Below are 16,440 nucleotides of genomic sequence, written 5' to 3'. Positions count from 1 at the left end.
TGAAGGATATGTTGTCACATTCCTTTGTAGGAAATCTCCCTCATGGAAATTTGTTTTTCTGGAAGCAGTTGATGAGCCACTAGTTCCCAAAAGTGACATTTTATGAAGCTTCCAGTTCCCAGGATCTTAGGGGGACTGAACATGCTGCAAAAGCACTGGTCTTTGATATATGTTTGAGTGAATATTTGGTTAAATAAACAAAACATAAGTTAAATTTTTTATCTGAAGTAAAATATAATTGGAACAATAATAGTAAAGCAAGTGTACCTGGTGTTAGAAGTAAAATAGAGATTACTAACAGTGTTACCAACCTGCCCTATGTACCTGACCAACCTACCCCACCCATGGGGCACATTGGTAAGTTCTGACCTCATCTGTTAAAGATGTTGCAGATTATAAAATAATGGTAAATAAAATCTAAAAAAAAACTGTGGATGTTGAACAATGAATGTTCTATCTTTTCACATCAGAATCATTTTTCTAGCTCACAAACTTTGCCCAGAGAGTCTGCCAAAGCAAAAAAGTGACCAACCTGCCTCACTTTCCTCTGCTTTAAAATACCTTCCCAGGACATACTTTAGTCTGTTGACATATCCCTGTAAGTTTCCTATTCCTACCCTAACCCCTTTCCAAGACAGCAAAAAGTAGCCAAACAAGAATTTTACCAGTTTCTTTAAAATGTATAGAACTTTGTCTTAAAACTTAGAAGAAAATCCTAATTGGCTTTAAATCCAAGTCAAATCATTGGAATTGTGTTTTCATTCCCTATAGCCTAGTCAAAGAAAAGTAGGCTAGATTTGCCCAAAATTAAGGAAAAACATAGGGTAAAATTCTAGTTAATTGACTTCTTGCTATCTCAGAAAGGGTCTAGGTTAGGAAAATGAAACTTTCAGGGATGAATCTACAGACTAAAGTATGTCCTGGGAGGGTATTTTGAAGCAACTACCTCCACTTCTTCTCCCTCTAGAGGGCCCTGACCTTTGATGACCTTTAAAAATATGTGTGTTATAAAAGTAAAATCTTGAAAAATAGATCTTCTGCTTAATTGAAGTACAACAAAATTGTTTTCAGCTTCATAACTTTGCTTAATTCCATTTTATAAGGTTTTAAAGATATGCAAATACATTTCCTAAATTTTGAAAAAAAAACATTGATATGGCTCAAAATTCTACTCAAATAACAGGAATTTCATTTTCAGAACTAAAGGCAGAGAAAAAGCAACTAGTAACTTAAAATTAAGGTAAAATGTTGTTTTGTCCAAATTTCAAAAGGTATAAACCTGTAATGTAGGTAAATTTCAGGGCCATCTAGAGGGAGAAGGAGTGGAGTTGAGTACTTTAGAATACCTTCCCAGGACATACTTCAGCCTGTAGACCCATCCCTGAAAGTTTCATTTTCCTAACCTAAACCCTTTCCAAGATAGCAAGAAGTCAATTAACTAGAATTTTACCAAACATAGCTTTCCTCAAACTGTCTCCTCATGAAGGTTTTCAGAAGTATAAACAGGAAAGTATTTGAGACAATTGCTTCAAAATACCTTGTCAGAGCATAGGCTAGCCTAATTTAGGCTCAGAATTCATTCTTATAAGTTTAGCTTTCTTAACAGACTGTTTTGCAAGATACAGAAAAATTCTCATTTATAAAAGTATTGAGTACTTTTTAAGCTAATAAATGTCGTCAAACTATACCTGCATTTTAATTAACTTAAAATCCACGTTTCAGAGTTTCGAGTATCGTATCATATATTTCATGTTGCCAAGTGTTTACCATTGGATGCAAACGGATTACATGGCTTTAGCTGATAAAAATGTTTCAAAATGCGATTATCTAGATTACAAATTTGTTTAATGCGAGTATGTAACTGAAATATGAAAGAAAGAATATGGAACTTTATTACATCCATTATACGATATGAAAATTTCAAAGGGAGATTCAAGAAAGATTCTTTTCTTCCAAAACCATGCATGGCGTTGATTCCAATAATTTTTAGTTTTAGACACAAAGGGGCACAAACCATTGCAAAATAGCAGAATATTGCCCATAATGTCGTTTGAGTTAGCGTCACAAAGTATACAGACAGTCAAAAGTTTGTAGACATTCTTTTCTTTAGTATTTGACTAGTGAATTTTTGTGTCACTTAACATATTGTGACACTCAATTTTTCTGTATAAGTTTTAAACAGTATTAGAAAAGTAAGGCGAATGGGCGAGAGAGTTAAATATTATGTTGGGTAGTGGAGCAGCTAAAAAAATTTTAACTCAAATCTGTCCAAAAAGTTACGCTGTAACTCTTTGTAACAACCAAAATTTTTCGACATTTAAGTAGTAATGGAATTTAAAAACACTATTTGATGCAAAGTTGTCAAAATAGTGCATATTGGTAGATACACATTTGGTTCATATTGGTAGGTATATTGATAATAATGGCTAGGTACATAAGCTAAAGTATTTTTGACAATGTTTGAGGATCGCATTGCTACTAAACAAACATTGAGTCTGTTTACATGTGTTTTGCAACAAAATTATATAAAATACGACGAAAATAGGATTATAGGATTAAATTTTGTGCCTTTCAGTCAGAAAATCCTAATCTTGACAAAAAGAATGAGCCATCTCCATGAAAAGCTCGTAAAAATTCCTCTTAAAACGACTTTTTACCGTGTTTTGTTAAGGAATTATATACAAAGAAAATACGATTTGATGATTCAAATGTGTATGTTTTCCAACTAAATAAAACGAAATACCAAGAAAATACAATTCAGTGATTCAAAGGTGTGACTTTGAATAAGGAAGGCAAAGGCTTGGCTAAAAAAAATGGGTTGTCTCCATGAAATTCTCAAAATTGGCTCTTAATATAACTTTCTGCTGTGTTTCACAACGAATTTGTACAACATACGAGTAAAACGTAATTTTGTGACTTAAATTTTTGCCTTTCAATTCTTTCAAACATGAGTCTTGATTAAACACCTAGTCTTGATTAAGGAAAATGAGCCCCATCCATTAAACGTTCTTAAAAATTACTTCTTAACATTGCTTTTCAATATAATTTCAAAGGATATTATACAAACTACGAAGAAAATACAATTCTATGATTCCAAAGTGTGCTTTTCAGTGAAAGATGCCTAATATAGGTTTAAACAAATAGGCCTTCTCCATAAAAAGCTCATCAAATATCTCTTAATCTGACTTTTCACTGTGTTTATAACATAATTATACAAAGTACAAGGAAAATACCGTTTTATGATTTAGACTTTCGTTCATCATTACCTCAAACACTTTTTCTATTTCTTTTGCTTTAGCTGTTCAGACTAGTTTTGTTACGTTTGATTGTCAAGGAGGTTGGACATAAATTTCTTCTTGTTCGGGTGATTTATCATTTTCAACAACTGCAAATGTCCATTTCTCGGGTCTTCCTCTTGGTCTTGGTCTTGGTCTCGTTATGCTTTTATTAGCTTGGAAGGTAAAAGCTATAAAAGCACCACCAATTAAAAATATGCCATTTCTTCATATAATACTCATTCTAGTTTTAATTTCAAGGGAAATTTCCGAGAAAGTAAGTATAGTTTAAACGTAAAGGATATTTAAAAGCTTTCTGTTATCGTTATTTATGGCTTTGCTTCGTTATGATTTTTGGATTCGATTGTCATCTAGCCAAAGATTTTTCGGTGATTTGTTTTCATTCATGATACCCCATGATGCTTGTTGGTGCATGTTTTCTAACCTTATATCTCTTTAAGCGACATTTTTGTATATCATTACCATTAAAGAATTTCCACGTCCTTTGCTTTAGGTGTTTGGGATTGTCGGATCACGTTTGATGCTCTTTGAAGACTAAAGGTGGCCCTTCAAGGAGTGCCCCACTAGCTAAGGAGAAGAAAAAAAACGGAAAAAAGATAATTCCCATTAATAATATGACGTTATGTAAATTATTAATTACTTTTTCTAGTTATTTTTGTTTTTTTATTTAACGCTTGTTCGTCTATCTATGACATGTTTTCCCACTAGCTTCCCCACAAGAATGAAAATCCAATTGCCAGGAAACCATGGTTAATTGGAGAAAAAACCATAACAGATAGTCTGAGTGAGAGACAAAGCAGGCATAAGCGTTTTTCAGAGTTGTATGAAAATGATGTCTTGTGGCTAAATTTTGGAGCTAAACTTGGCCTTTTAATTACCCCACTAGCTGCGGAGACGAAAAAACGAAAAAAGATAATTTCCATTAATGCTTGATACGTAATTCTATCATCGTATACACGATAATGTAACACGCTCGTCTCCTGAAAAGATAATATAACACAAATACCTTTTCAAAAGTTTTCCGGGTTGCAGCGGTGGCTAGCAGCCTAGTAAGAGACGATCACGTCCCATAGTAAAAACCCCTGACTCCTAAAACTAGAGTTAGATCAAAAAAGAAGTACGCCATTAGAACTGCCTTGTCGAAAACCCCTATATAGAAAACTAACCCTTGTCTAGACTGTCTAATGGCTGTCCCTTGGTTCGAATAACAAGGAAAATACATTGAGTTGAAAATCAAGGAAATGGGCTGCAACCACGATATTCTGTATCAGGGGCATCTTTTGTTCCGTTTTTTTTTCAACTCAGATAGCTGGGCACTGGAAAATCATAGAGAGGTGTTTAATGGACCATCCTAAGAAAATTGTTTCATATAGTGCCTTTTGCAATTAAAAAACAATTTTTTTAAAAATAGAATCACTTTTTACAAGAAAATCGATTTTTATTTACAAGGTTGACGAACAACGATCGTGATCGTAGGTTTAACCATATATAACGTAATAAGTGAATGCAATATTTATGCACGTTTATCTTCCGACAAGATAACTCTCTGTTTGGTAAAATTTTAGTTTAACCACTTTTGTTATCTTGAAAAAGGTAAGGGTTAGTAAAATGAAACTTTCAGGGATGGATCTACAGACTAAAGTACGTCATGGGAAGTTGTTTTGAAGCATCTGTTTCTGCTCCTTCTCCCTCTAGAGGGCCCAGACCTTTGAAAATATTTGTGTTATAATAGTGAAACCATTACAAAATAGATCTTCTGCTTAAATGAAGCACAACAAAAGTGTTTTCAGCTTCATAACTTTGCTAAATCGAAATTTATGAGGTTTCAAAGATCTACAAACACATTACCGAAATTTAAAGGAAAAATATAAATATGGTTCAAAATTTTACAAAACTAACAAGCATTTTCAGAGCTAAACCAGAGAAAAAGAAACCGATAGGCTAGCTGAAAATTACGGTAAAATCTTGTTTTGTCAAAGTTTCAACTTTAATTTGGAATAGCCACGTAAAGTAATGCCAAGCAAAAAGTAGTTAGACTAGAATTTTATTTTCTGTTTAAGGTAGCTCAACACAGCCAAAGTCTTATCATTTAGAATTTTTTATAGATGGATTTACTTTTACAGCACGACTACAGCATTTTCCAATGTCTTACCTGAACAATTTAACCAAAGATTCCACTAATTTAGTCACCTCCTATTTGCTGAAAAGTACTTGAGTAACTCGGTTCATATGTAATTTATTCTGACCTCGGATTAATATGAAATAGCCTATGTCAAATCTGGACGAAATTAAGTCACTGCTAAATCATTTAATTATAGTAAAATGACACTTTTACAAATGTTTTATGTTTGAAATCTGTTGTCCAATATGACGAGTAAAAAAAGGTTTTTGCAAAGCACTTCTGTTTGAGTTCAACCACGTGTAATTTTCTCCATCTTTGTGTTAAACATTCAAGCTGGTTCAACCCATACCGTCAATTGTTAAACCAATTGGTTGACGCAAAACAAGGCCTCAAACAATTCAACGTCCTACGTTGTCAGTTCAATTGTTTCACTGAATGGTGATCAAAACAGCAGCTAGCGTAATCAAACAGTTCGTGGTAACGAATTGTAGTAAGGAGCGACCCGGCTCAATAGTAACCAAAACTCTAAAAAATAGAAGTTTGATACCAATAGCTAAATCAAAAGAATTGCATTTTAATACTGATTTTAAATATATATAAGTTTCATCAAGTTTAATGTTACCCATCAAAAGTTACGAGCCTGAGAAAATTTGCCTTATTTTACAAAATAGGGGGAAACAACCCCTAAAAGTCATATAATGACTAAAGGGAGATTATATAAAATAAAGAGGGGGATGTGTCCAAGGGAACTTTCCTTGGAGGAATTTGTCATGGGGGAAGGAAAGTTTCATGAAGGGAGCGCAGGATTCTCTAGCATTATTTAAAAAAAAAAAAACAATGAAAAAATAAATATGAAAAAGTTTATTTTCAACTGAAAGTAAGGAGAAGCACTAAAACTTAAAACGAACAGAAATTATTACGCATATGATGGGCTCACTTCCTCCTAATACCTCGCTCTTTGCGCTAAAGCATTTCTAGTAATTTCAACTACTTATTCTACGGCTTTTGTGATTCAGGGGTCATTCAGGCCGTGAATAAGTGAACTTGAAAACATCGAGCTTCAAAATTGAAGTTAGGTTAGCCTTCTGTCTTTTAATTCTCTAGAGACCGTCCATTGTCAAAACTTCAAATAGCACCAATTATCAAGTCTTGTGAAAGGTTTTGATAGACAGCTTCCTTTGGTGAGATGCTTCAGCTGAGAAATAGTAATATATTTGGCTGCGTCTTGCAAAGCTTGGTTACCGACCAAGGGAGAAGAGAAAATGAGCAAAAGAGCACTATCATTCTCAAGTACAAAATGCCCATGTATATGAAGCTGTGACGGCATGCATAGAGTGCATTTTAAAATTTAATGTTTTTTCCACTTTTTTCCTAGGGATAGGCTATTTAAAATACCTCAGTTGATTAATTCGAAACTAAAAACCAAAATTAGTTGAAAGCTTTCTTCGAGGATTCTTAGAAAACCAAGGTTTTCTTACGAATTAAATTGAAAAAAAATAACTGAAAGTAAGGAGTGACATTAAAACTTAAAACGAACAGAAATTACTTCGTATATGAAAGGGACTACTTCCTCGTGAACGCCCCGCTCTTTACGCTAAAGTTTTTTAATGTTTTAAAAATAGAGTTAAGAGAAAGAGTCGGACTTTAGCGTGAAGAGTGGGGCGTTGATGAGGAAGCAGCCCATTTCATATATGAAGCAATTTCTGTTCGTTTTATGTTTTAATGTCACTCCTTACTTTAAGTTAAAAAACACTTGTTTTTATTTAATTTAATTTCTAACCGTTTTTGAATCAATGCACGTTTTGATTTATGCTCTCCGCAGATGAATAATTAAAACGAAATTTGCCTATTTATTTTTTTTTTTGGCTAAATGGCTTTCTCATAGTTTTGATCGAATGATTTTTAGAAAAAAAAGGAGCGGGGATGGAGGCCTTGTTGCCCTCCGATTTTTCGGTTACTTAAAAAGGCAACTAGAACTTTCAATTTTTTGAAATTTGAATGTTTTTATTAGTAAACATTTGAATGTTTTTATTAGTAAACTTACTAGTAAAAATAATTTTCTTTAGTTAAAGATATATGTAACTTACAAATTAGCTTACGTAACGAACTTCTGTATTCTCATATTTTTATTACATATATGAGGGGGTTCACCCCCTCGTCAGTACCTCGCTCTTCACGCTAAAGCTTAAATTTTGTCCCAATTTCTTAAGAATGACCCCTAAATCACAAAAGCCGTAGAAATAAATAGTTGAAATTTCTAAAAATACTTTGGCGTGAAGAGCGAGTTATTAGGAGGAGGTGAGCCCCTCATAAGCGTAATAATTTCTGCTCCTTTTAACAGAAATTATTATGGAATATTTACAGGAATTAATATTTATAGGAAAATAATAACAGGAATATTCTGTTCCTTTCAGTTGAAAAAACGTCGTCATATTTATTTTTTCATTGTTTTTTTTTAAATAATGCTAGAAAATCCTGCGTTCCCTTCTTGGAAATTTTCTTTCCCCATGACAAATTCCTTCATGCAAAGTTCCCCCAACATATCCCCCTCTTTTCAACCCCTGCCCCCAAACCAAATGAAAACGCCCCTGAAAACATCTGTACGCTTCCCAATACCATTACTATACGTAAGCACTGGTCAGTGTTTGTAACTTGTAGCCCCTCCCATGGGGACTGTGGGGGAGTAAGTCGTCCCAGAAGGCATAGTTATAAGGATTTTCGACTACGTTGAATAAAATGGCTATCTCAGAATTTTGATCCGATGACTTTGGGAAAATAATTAGCTTGGGACAGGGGCCTAGGTGCCCTCCGATTTTTTTGGTCACTTAAAAAGGGCACTAGAACTTTTCATTTCCGTTAGAATGAGCCCTCTCGCAACATTCTAGGACCACTGGGTCGATACGATCACCCCTGGAAAAAAACAACAAATAAACACGCATCCGTTATCTGCCTTCTGACAAAAATACATAATTCCACATTTTCAAACAGTTCGTGGTAACGAACTGCAGTAAGGAGAGACCAGGCTCAATAGTAACCGAAACTCTAAAAAATGGAATTTTGATACCAATAGTTAGATCAAAAGAATGGAATTTTTTAGTTGATTTTAAATATATAAGTTTCATCAAGATTAGTCTTACCCATCAAAAGTTACAAGCCTGAAAAATTTGCCTCGTTTTAGAAAATAGGGGGAAACACCCCCTAAAAGTCATACGATCTTAACGAAAATTACAGCATCAGATTCAGCGTATCAGAGAACCTTATTGTAGAAGTTTTCAGCCCCAATCTACAAAAATGTGGAATTTCGCATTTTTTGCCAGAAGACAAATCACGGATGCGTGTTTATTTGTTTTTTTCCCAGGGGTGATCGTATCGACTCAGCGGTCCTATAATGTCGCGAAAGGGCTCATTCTAACCTAAATTAAAAGTCCTAGCGCCCTTTTTAAGTGACCAAAAAATTGGAGGGCACCTAGGCCCCCTCCCATACAAATTTTTCCCCAAAGTCACCGGATCAATATTCTGAGATAGCCATTTTATTCACCATAGTCGAAAAACCCAATAACTATGTCTTTGGGGACGACTTACTCCCCTGCCGTCCCCGTCGGAGGGGTTGCAAGTTACAAACTTTGACCTGTGTTTACATATAGTAATGGTTACTGGGAAGTGTACAGACGCTTTCAGGGGGATTTTTTGGTGTGGGGGGATATTTGAGGGGGAGGGTTACCGGGGAGGATCTTTCCATGGAGGAACTTCTCATAGGGGAAGAGACTTTCAATTGAGGGGACGCAGGATTTTCTAGCATTATTTAAAAAAACAATGAAAAAATAAAAATGAAAAGTTTTTTCTACTGAAAGTGAGAAGCACCATTAAAACTTAAAACAAACAGAAATTATTACGCATATGAGGGGCTTACCTCCTCTTAACACCTCGCTCTTTACGCTAAAGTATTTTTAGTAATTTCAATTATTTGTTCTACGGCCTTTGTGATTCAGGGTCATTCTAAAGGAATTGGGCCAAAATTTAAGCTTTAATGTAAAGAGCGAGGTATAAACGAGGGATGAGCCCCCTCATTTACGCAATAAAAACATACGAATATTGAAGTTCGCTACGTAATCTAATTCGTAAGTTACGTATATTTTTTACTTACAAAAACGTTCATAAAAATTATAAGTTATAGTTGCCTTTTTAAGTAATCAAAAATTGGAGGGCAACTAGGCCTCCTCCCTCGCTCTATTTTTCTCAAAATCTTCCGATTAAAACAATGAAAAATCCATTTAGCCAAAAAATTAATATGCAAATTTCGTTTTAATTATTTATATGCGGAGAGCCAAGATCAAACCATGGATTGATTCAAAAACATCCAGAAATAAAAAAAAACAAGTTTTTTTAAATGAAAGTAAGGAGCGCCATTAAAACTTAAAACGAACAGAAATTAGTCCATATATGAAAGGGGCTTTTCTTCCTCAACGCCCCGCTCTTTACGCTAAAGTTTGACTCTTTCTCTTAACTCTACATTTTAGAAGAGTAAAAAACTTTAGCATTAAAGAGCGGGGCGTTGAGGAGGAAAAGCCCCTTTCATATACGGAATAATTTCTGATCGTTTTAAGTTTTAATGTCGCTCCTTACTTTCACTTAAAAAAAAACTTTTTTTGTTTAATTGTAGATAGGAGCTTGAAACTTCTACAATAGGATTCTCTGATACGCTGAATCTAATGGTGTAAATTTAGTTAAGGTTCTATGACTTTTAGGGGTTGTTCCCCTCACCTTTGCTTCTGAACTTTAGTCTCTAGAGTCTCTAGATCGTGCATGAAAAATGCAGGATCAAAAATCCATCGACAATCCTTCAATTCGTCGCAATCCAAGTTTCTGCCACTAGTCACGATCCGGTAGGGCAACGGGGAAGAAGCTACAGGGTTCTGCTTCTCTACAAGGTTTGTCGTTTGACCAAATCTCTTGACTTGTCTAGTTCTTCGGCGTACCGCATTATTAGGTATTTTGGATATTTGCATCTACTAAGCTCCAAATACTTTTTAAAAAGGCGCTGTCTATGTGTGGTAACACTTTTAAGATGTATACTTCGCTTTGATTTAATTTTCCCCATCATTTCGGCTTTGTGTGCACAACTTTACTGAAGGCTCCTGACTATTTCTCATTTCTAGGTTTCTTCATTGCATTGAAATAATTTATGAAATTTTCACACTCTATTAACAAGCAGCTGATTATACCAGCTTGTCATTTTGGTCTCTAGGGGGTATTATCGGCGATCTGAAACGATTCTTTCTGGCAACCGACTTGTAAAAATTTCAGGTAGCTGAAAATATTATAGGGGACTGTTAGAAAACAGGAAAATACATCGAAAAATGGTTCCAATCATCTTACAGGTTATTGTCTTCTGTTCATGATAGTACCGATTTTGTTTTAAAAGTGATATCCTTTATAGAGTACACTTGTGAAAAAGACCTAGACATTTTCTAAGATTTCTAAGCAATTAGAGGAAATAGAGCAAAATCCTTGGAAACATTTTGTAGCATCTTCAAGAAGCTATGGCCTGATATTAAAAGCGGCATCTTCCGCCAATGAATACTTGAGTACTTTTTAAATATAAACCTTCAATTTAACATGGGATTTTCGAGTTCCATCAGTTCACTTAATCACGGCCTTAAGAAATTGTGACAAAATTTAAGTTTTAGTGTAAAGAGCGACGTACTGACGAGGGGGTGAACCCCTTCATATACGTAATAAAAACATGAGAATACAGAATTTCGTTACGTAAGCTAATTTGCAAGTTACGTATATCTTTTACTAATAAAAATATTCGTTAAAATCAAAAGTTCTAGTTGCCTTTTTAAGTAACCAAAAAATCGGAGGGCAACTAAGCCTTTTCTCCCTCTCTTTTTTTCTCAAAATCATTCGATCGAAATTACTAGAAAGCCATCTAGCCAAAAAACAAATATGCAAATTTCGTTTTAATTATTCATCTGCGGAGAGCCAAAATAAAAACATGCATTGATTCAAAAACGTTCAGAAATTAATTAAAAAAATAAGTTTTTGTAATAGAAAGTAAGAAGCGACATCAAAATTTAAAACGAAGAAAAATTACTTCGTATATGAAAGGGACTGCTTTCTCATCAACGCCCCACTCTTTACACTAAAGTTTTTTACTGTTTTAGAAAGTAGAGTTAAGAGAAAGAGTCAAACTTTAGCGTAAACAGCCGGGTGTGAATGAGGAAGCAGCAGCTTTCATATACGAAGTAATTTTTGTTCGTTTTAAGTTTTAATGTCGCTCCTTACTTTCCATTAAAAAAAACTTGTTATTTTTAAGTTAATTTCTTCTAAAAGTCAATTAATCGGTTAGCTATAATTGACATACCCCTTGATTCGCCAGTCAATACTTTCCCAAGAATAAAAGTCAATATAATATACTACAGTCCCATCTAATGCCAAAATATAACCTCAGACTAAACATCAAGTTTGCCAATTTTGAGTGTTTACATTTTTTATGCACTTATATTTATGACAAAAGCTGAATCATGATATAAATCCAAAAGACGCATAAAAATATATTTCTATGCCAAGAGTTACATTCAGGTGCTCCAAGAAAGGGGCTTAGATACAATTCCAACAAAAAACCTTCACCATGATTGGTCAGAGACTTGTATGATTTATTTATCTTTTTACTTACGAATTAATTGACTCTGTATTAAGCCTCTCAATTTGTAATTTTTCTTGTTTGGTAATACCATTGGTTGAATGTGATGGGGGTTATAGCTCTAATTAACTTCGGTCAATGGTTTCGGTATTGCATATTTCCAATCTCCTGAATATCGCTTTGTGTGTAGTTTATAGTTCTTGTTTTCTCGCTTCAGTTTGCATTTGTCAACATCGCACTATCAACCAAGTATTTGAAATCCAAACACGCGACAAGAAGAATGGCTGTGACAAACTTTGGAAAGTATCCTATAATAGGTGAAGACAGGGTAAGAATAATTTAATGTCAAAAGAGTATCCGTTTACTTTTTTTAAAATCTAAAGTAATATTACCTCTGAGGCTGCTTTGCTCGCCCAGGTCTATGCAAACAAAACTTCCTAGAATGGATCCAGACCCAGTCTGTAACCTAGGAACGTAGCCTATCTTGCAGGTAAAGTTCAAGATGAGGTAAATTTCTTATATCTGGGCAAATGTTTAACTGTGTTTGGGTGTCTCCTCTGAAGGAAACATAGTGACAAAATAAAAATGGTTGCCTACTCTTGAATCTCTTATTTCATTCTCTCCAAATATTATGGTCAATTTTCTGACATTGCACCACACTCCATTATGGTCCCATGGCTCAAGCACTAAATAAGGAAACCTGTTAAGAAAACAATTCTTACTAGCCTACATGGTATGCAGAACAATCCTGGTTAGCATATTTTGTAGGGGGAAAACCTTTATGTTCACTATTCTCCTTGTGTTTCCAGTTTTCTATTACATTTTAAACCTTTTTGTCTATTCTCCAAGTCTTGAAAATTATTTTTAAATAAAGAGCCAACTGCCATCTAGCTATTCTAACCTAATTTATCAGTATTTCTCTAATAGCCTAATGTGTTTTTGTTAGACATCCTTGATTCCTTTAAGTACACACATAGATTATTTAAAAGTGGGAAAATGCAGCTGAATCCATGTTTATGTTTCAGAATTTTGTTAAAAAACTGTACAACAGTGAAAGAAGCAATGATAAAGGGTCTACCCCTGCAAAAGGTGTTAATTAGGATTATTCTGCATATTATGAAGTAAGAATTATTTTCTTAACATGTTTTCTTATGTAGTGCTTGAACCCTAAGCTTATGTACTGATATTTTTATTAATGTTAATTGAATCTCATGATGCATCTTAGGTTATTTTTAAACTTGGTTTCTGTACTCTAAACTTGATGAAACCTAGTTTTGCCCATGTGATATCAAAAGGATTGTGGATATAAATATTTTTTGATTTGATGTAGAGAAGTGGTTAGGGTAAAACCTCCAGCACTTGGCTATTATCAAATCTCCAACAATTATGTAATGGTGAGATTGTTTGATATTTAAGATTAGGCTGATTAGGATTGGCTGACTAGCCTACAATCTTGGGAAACCTTGTTTTCATCATTTAAATCATTGACTGAAGTTACAGCCTATTTCAGTGCAAGTATTCTGCTTCAAAACACTCTTCAAAGATTAAATATGTCCAAAATTAAGCCTGTCTATGGTTTAGATTTATTGTCCTAACTTTAAGGTTACTGAAATTCTAGGAAGGTGCTTTTTTCTCTCTTGGAAAGTAATTGAGCTAGGCAAATGAAACTTTCAGGAATGAATCCAGGGCCAAAATTTATTACACAAAATTATTACCTAGCTACTATGTCTATTCTTTTCTTATTTCTAGCACTTATAAGATTGTATATATGGCAGGTATTTACCTATCATAGTGGTAAATTTGATATCAAATTTACAATTTGATCTTTTCTATGCTATTATTTCTGATAATGTAATTCCTGTTATTTTGGGTAGAATTTAAGCCATATCAATGTTTTTTTTTTAATTTAGGAAATGTAGCCTACTTGCATATGAGCTCTTATTTTAAACCCCATCCAGACCTGGTGACATTGGGGGGAATTAGAAAGGGAAACCTGAAATCTTGGAAAATGCTTAGAGTGGAAAGATTGGGATGAAACTTGGTGGGACAAATAAGCGCAAATCCTAGATACATGATTGATATAACTGGAATGGATCTGCTCTCTTTGGGGGGGGGAGTAATTCATATAAATTAGGAAAAATGAGATATATTTAACTTACAAACAAGTATTCAGATCTTAATGAAAATGGAGGCATGTTTATCTTATGAATGGGGATTTGATCTTAATGAAGTTTGATATATAGAAAGATCTCATGTTTCAGATGCTCCATTTTCAATTCAGGACATAGGGAGTAGAGGGGAGAAATGGAAATCTTGGAAATTTTAAATCTTAGAAAACTCTTGGAGCAGAGAGATTGGGATGAAACTTGATGGGAAGAATAAGTACAACTTCTAGATACATGATTGACATAACTGGACTGGATCTGATCTCTTTGGGGGAGTTGAGGGGATTTCTAGTACTCTGGCAAGTTCATGATAAGGGCATCTTACAGATATGTGATTGACATAAGGGACTGGATCTGGTCTTTTTGGGGAATTGGAAAGATTACTAGTGCTTTGGCCAGTTTGGTGCTTCTTGATGTGCTAGGAATATGATATCAGTAACTCTAGTACCTAGTCTAATTTTAGGCTCTGACCTTGTCTCAAGTGCTATATGAGCTCTTGGCTCTTGTTTTCTCCCAAATTTAAGAAATAAATTTACAGATTTTTCAAAACCATAAAAATTGGGATTTAATACAGATATGAGGCTCAAAACACTTCTTTTGTGCTTTGTTTGAACAGAAGATCTATTTTGCTAGGTTCCACTATAATAACACAAAGGTTGTCAAAAGTTAGTGCCCACTGGCAGGTAATGAAGTAGAGCTAGAGACTACAAAATATCTTTCCAGTAGATCATTAAAGCTCTGGAAGCATTCCTAAAAGTTTCATTCACCTAACTTAACTACATTCCAATATAACAAGAAGTCTGGAAAATATATGGTAGAAATATTCAAGCTAGTCATCTTATTAAGAAACTTTAGATACATAACCCTAAATGGTTATGCATACAGTGCCAATCAATAATGGTTGTAAATGACAAGATTAATACCAACAATAACCAACCTGAAGTGATCCAACCACCCAAGGTTAAAAAAGTCCTACCTTATTTCTATTGAAGAAAATTCAACTAATTCCAATGATTATCAACTGGAAGTGATTGTTCTAATTGGTATTGTTAATTCCCCATCTATACCTCGTGTTTTGAATAATGATAAAAATAGTTCCCCTGGATCAATTGTTTCTGCAAAAATTACCACCTACCATCAACCCCAAATTACCCCGCAAATTTCTTGCTCCAGTAAAGATGAATTGACATGCATTGCAAAAAAGACTAGTGTGTTTGAGCCCCATACCTGTGAAGATTGCCTAAAACAAGATGCAGAAATCATCAATTTCAAGAAACAGATTATTAATCTCGAATTTCTTTATGATAGCTTGTCTGATCTTTACGAGCGCCAGAATAGTCATCTCTTCAAGGACTAAGAAATCAAATTGTTAAAAGTTGCTTTTCAGCTTGCAATTGTTGAAGCTATACATACTTTAAATTCCCCTACATAGCCCAGAATTCCTCATTTAGCTGATACTTCTGCAAATATTCAATACCAAAATTCTTTGGTTCATCAAGCAAGTGCTAGTGTACTTCCTTTGTCAGAATTTTCTCAAGGGATTAAAAAGGTTACACAACCTAATCATACTGACCTCACTTCAACCAAAGATAATTTATTGTTGAAATCCAGTGTTAACAACACATCTTTGAAAAGTGACAATGCAGTTGAACAGACAAGCGGAAATTCTTACACAATGCAATCAAATATTCAAAAAAATGAGCTTAATGATTTTATGCATAATAAACCTAATGTGTTTTTTAACTTCTTAGATAGTAGATGTATTTCTAGTAATTGTAAATATTTACACATTTGTAAATTGGGATTTGTTAAATCCCAATAAAAATTGGGATTTAATACAGATATGAGGCTCAAAACACTTCTTTTGTGCTTTGTTTGAACAGAAGATCTAATTTGCTAGGTTCCACTATAATAACACAAAGGTTGTCAAAAGTTAGTGCCCTCTGGCAGATAATGAAGTAGAGCTAGAGACTACAAAATATCTTTCCAGTAGATCATTAAAGCTCTGGAAGCATTCCTAAAAGTTTCATTCACCTAACTTAACTACATTCCAATATAACAAGAAGTCTGGAAAATATATGGTAGAAATATTCAAGCTAGTCATCTTATTAAGAAACTTTAGATACATAACCCTAAATGGTTATGCATACAGTGCCAATCAATAATGGTTGTAAATGACAAGATTAATACCAACAATAACCAACCTGAAGT

At 34.1% G+C, this 16,440-nt stretch overlaps 2 protein-coding genes across 4 annotated transcripts in view; one reads left to right on the top strand and one right to left on the bottom strand.

Moving 5' to 3' along the window:
- The window catches only part of LOC136029465 (maleylacetoacetate isomerase-like), a 127,734-nt gene that overhangs the window by 63,534 nt on the left and 47,760 nt on the right, over positions 1-16,440 (bottom strand). For 2 of the 3 annotated variants that reach the window (XR_010618053.1, XM_065707885.1), the window contains exon 2: positions 1,689-1,720. Coding sequence is in view for 2 of the 3 variants with exons in the window: in XM_065707885.1 (XP_065563957.1) it covers positions 1,689-1,694 (6 nt within the window). In the remaining variant the exon portion in view is untranslated. Of the gene's footprint in view, positions 1-1,688; positions 1,721-1,897; positions 1,919-16,440 lie in introns of those variants that run through there. The other variant, XM_065707886.1, reaches the window with a different exon arrangement.
- LOC136029464 (DNA-directed RNA polymerases I and III subunit RPAC1-like) overlaps positions 12,270-16,440 on the top strand; it is a 120,995-nt gene continuing 116,824 nt past the window's right edge. Inside the window, exon 1 of the mRNA XM_065707884.1 lies at positions 12,270-12,392. Coding sequence (XP_065563956.1) covers positions 12,345-12,392 — 48 coding nt within the window. The 5' untranslated portion in view covers positions 12,270-12,344. The remainder of the gene's footprint in view (positions 12,393-16,440) is intronic.

This window comes from Artemia franciscana, chromosome 7 (genome assembly GCF_032884065.1).
Source record: "Artemia franciscana chromosome 7, ASM3288406v1, whole genome shotgun sequence".
NCBI lineage: Eukaryota > Metazoa > Arthropoda > Branchiopoda > Anostraca > Artemiidae > Artemia > Artemia franciscana.
Note: the sequence above shows the minus strand (reverse complement) of the source record. Positions and strands in the feature narration are given on the sequence as shown.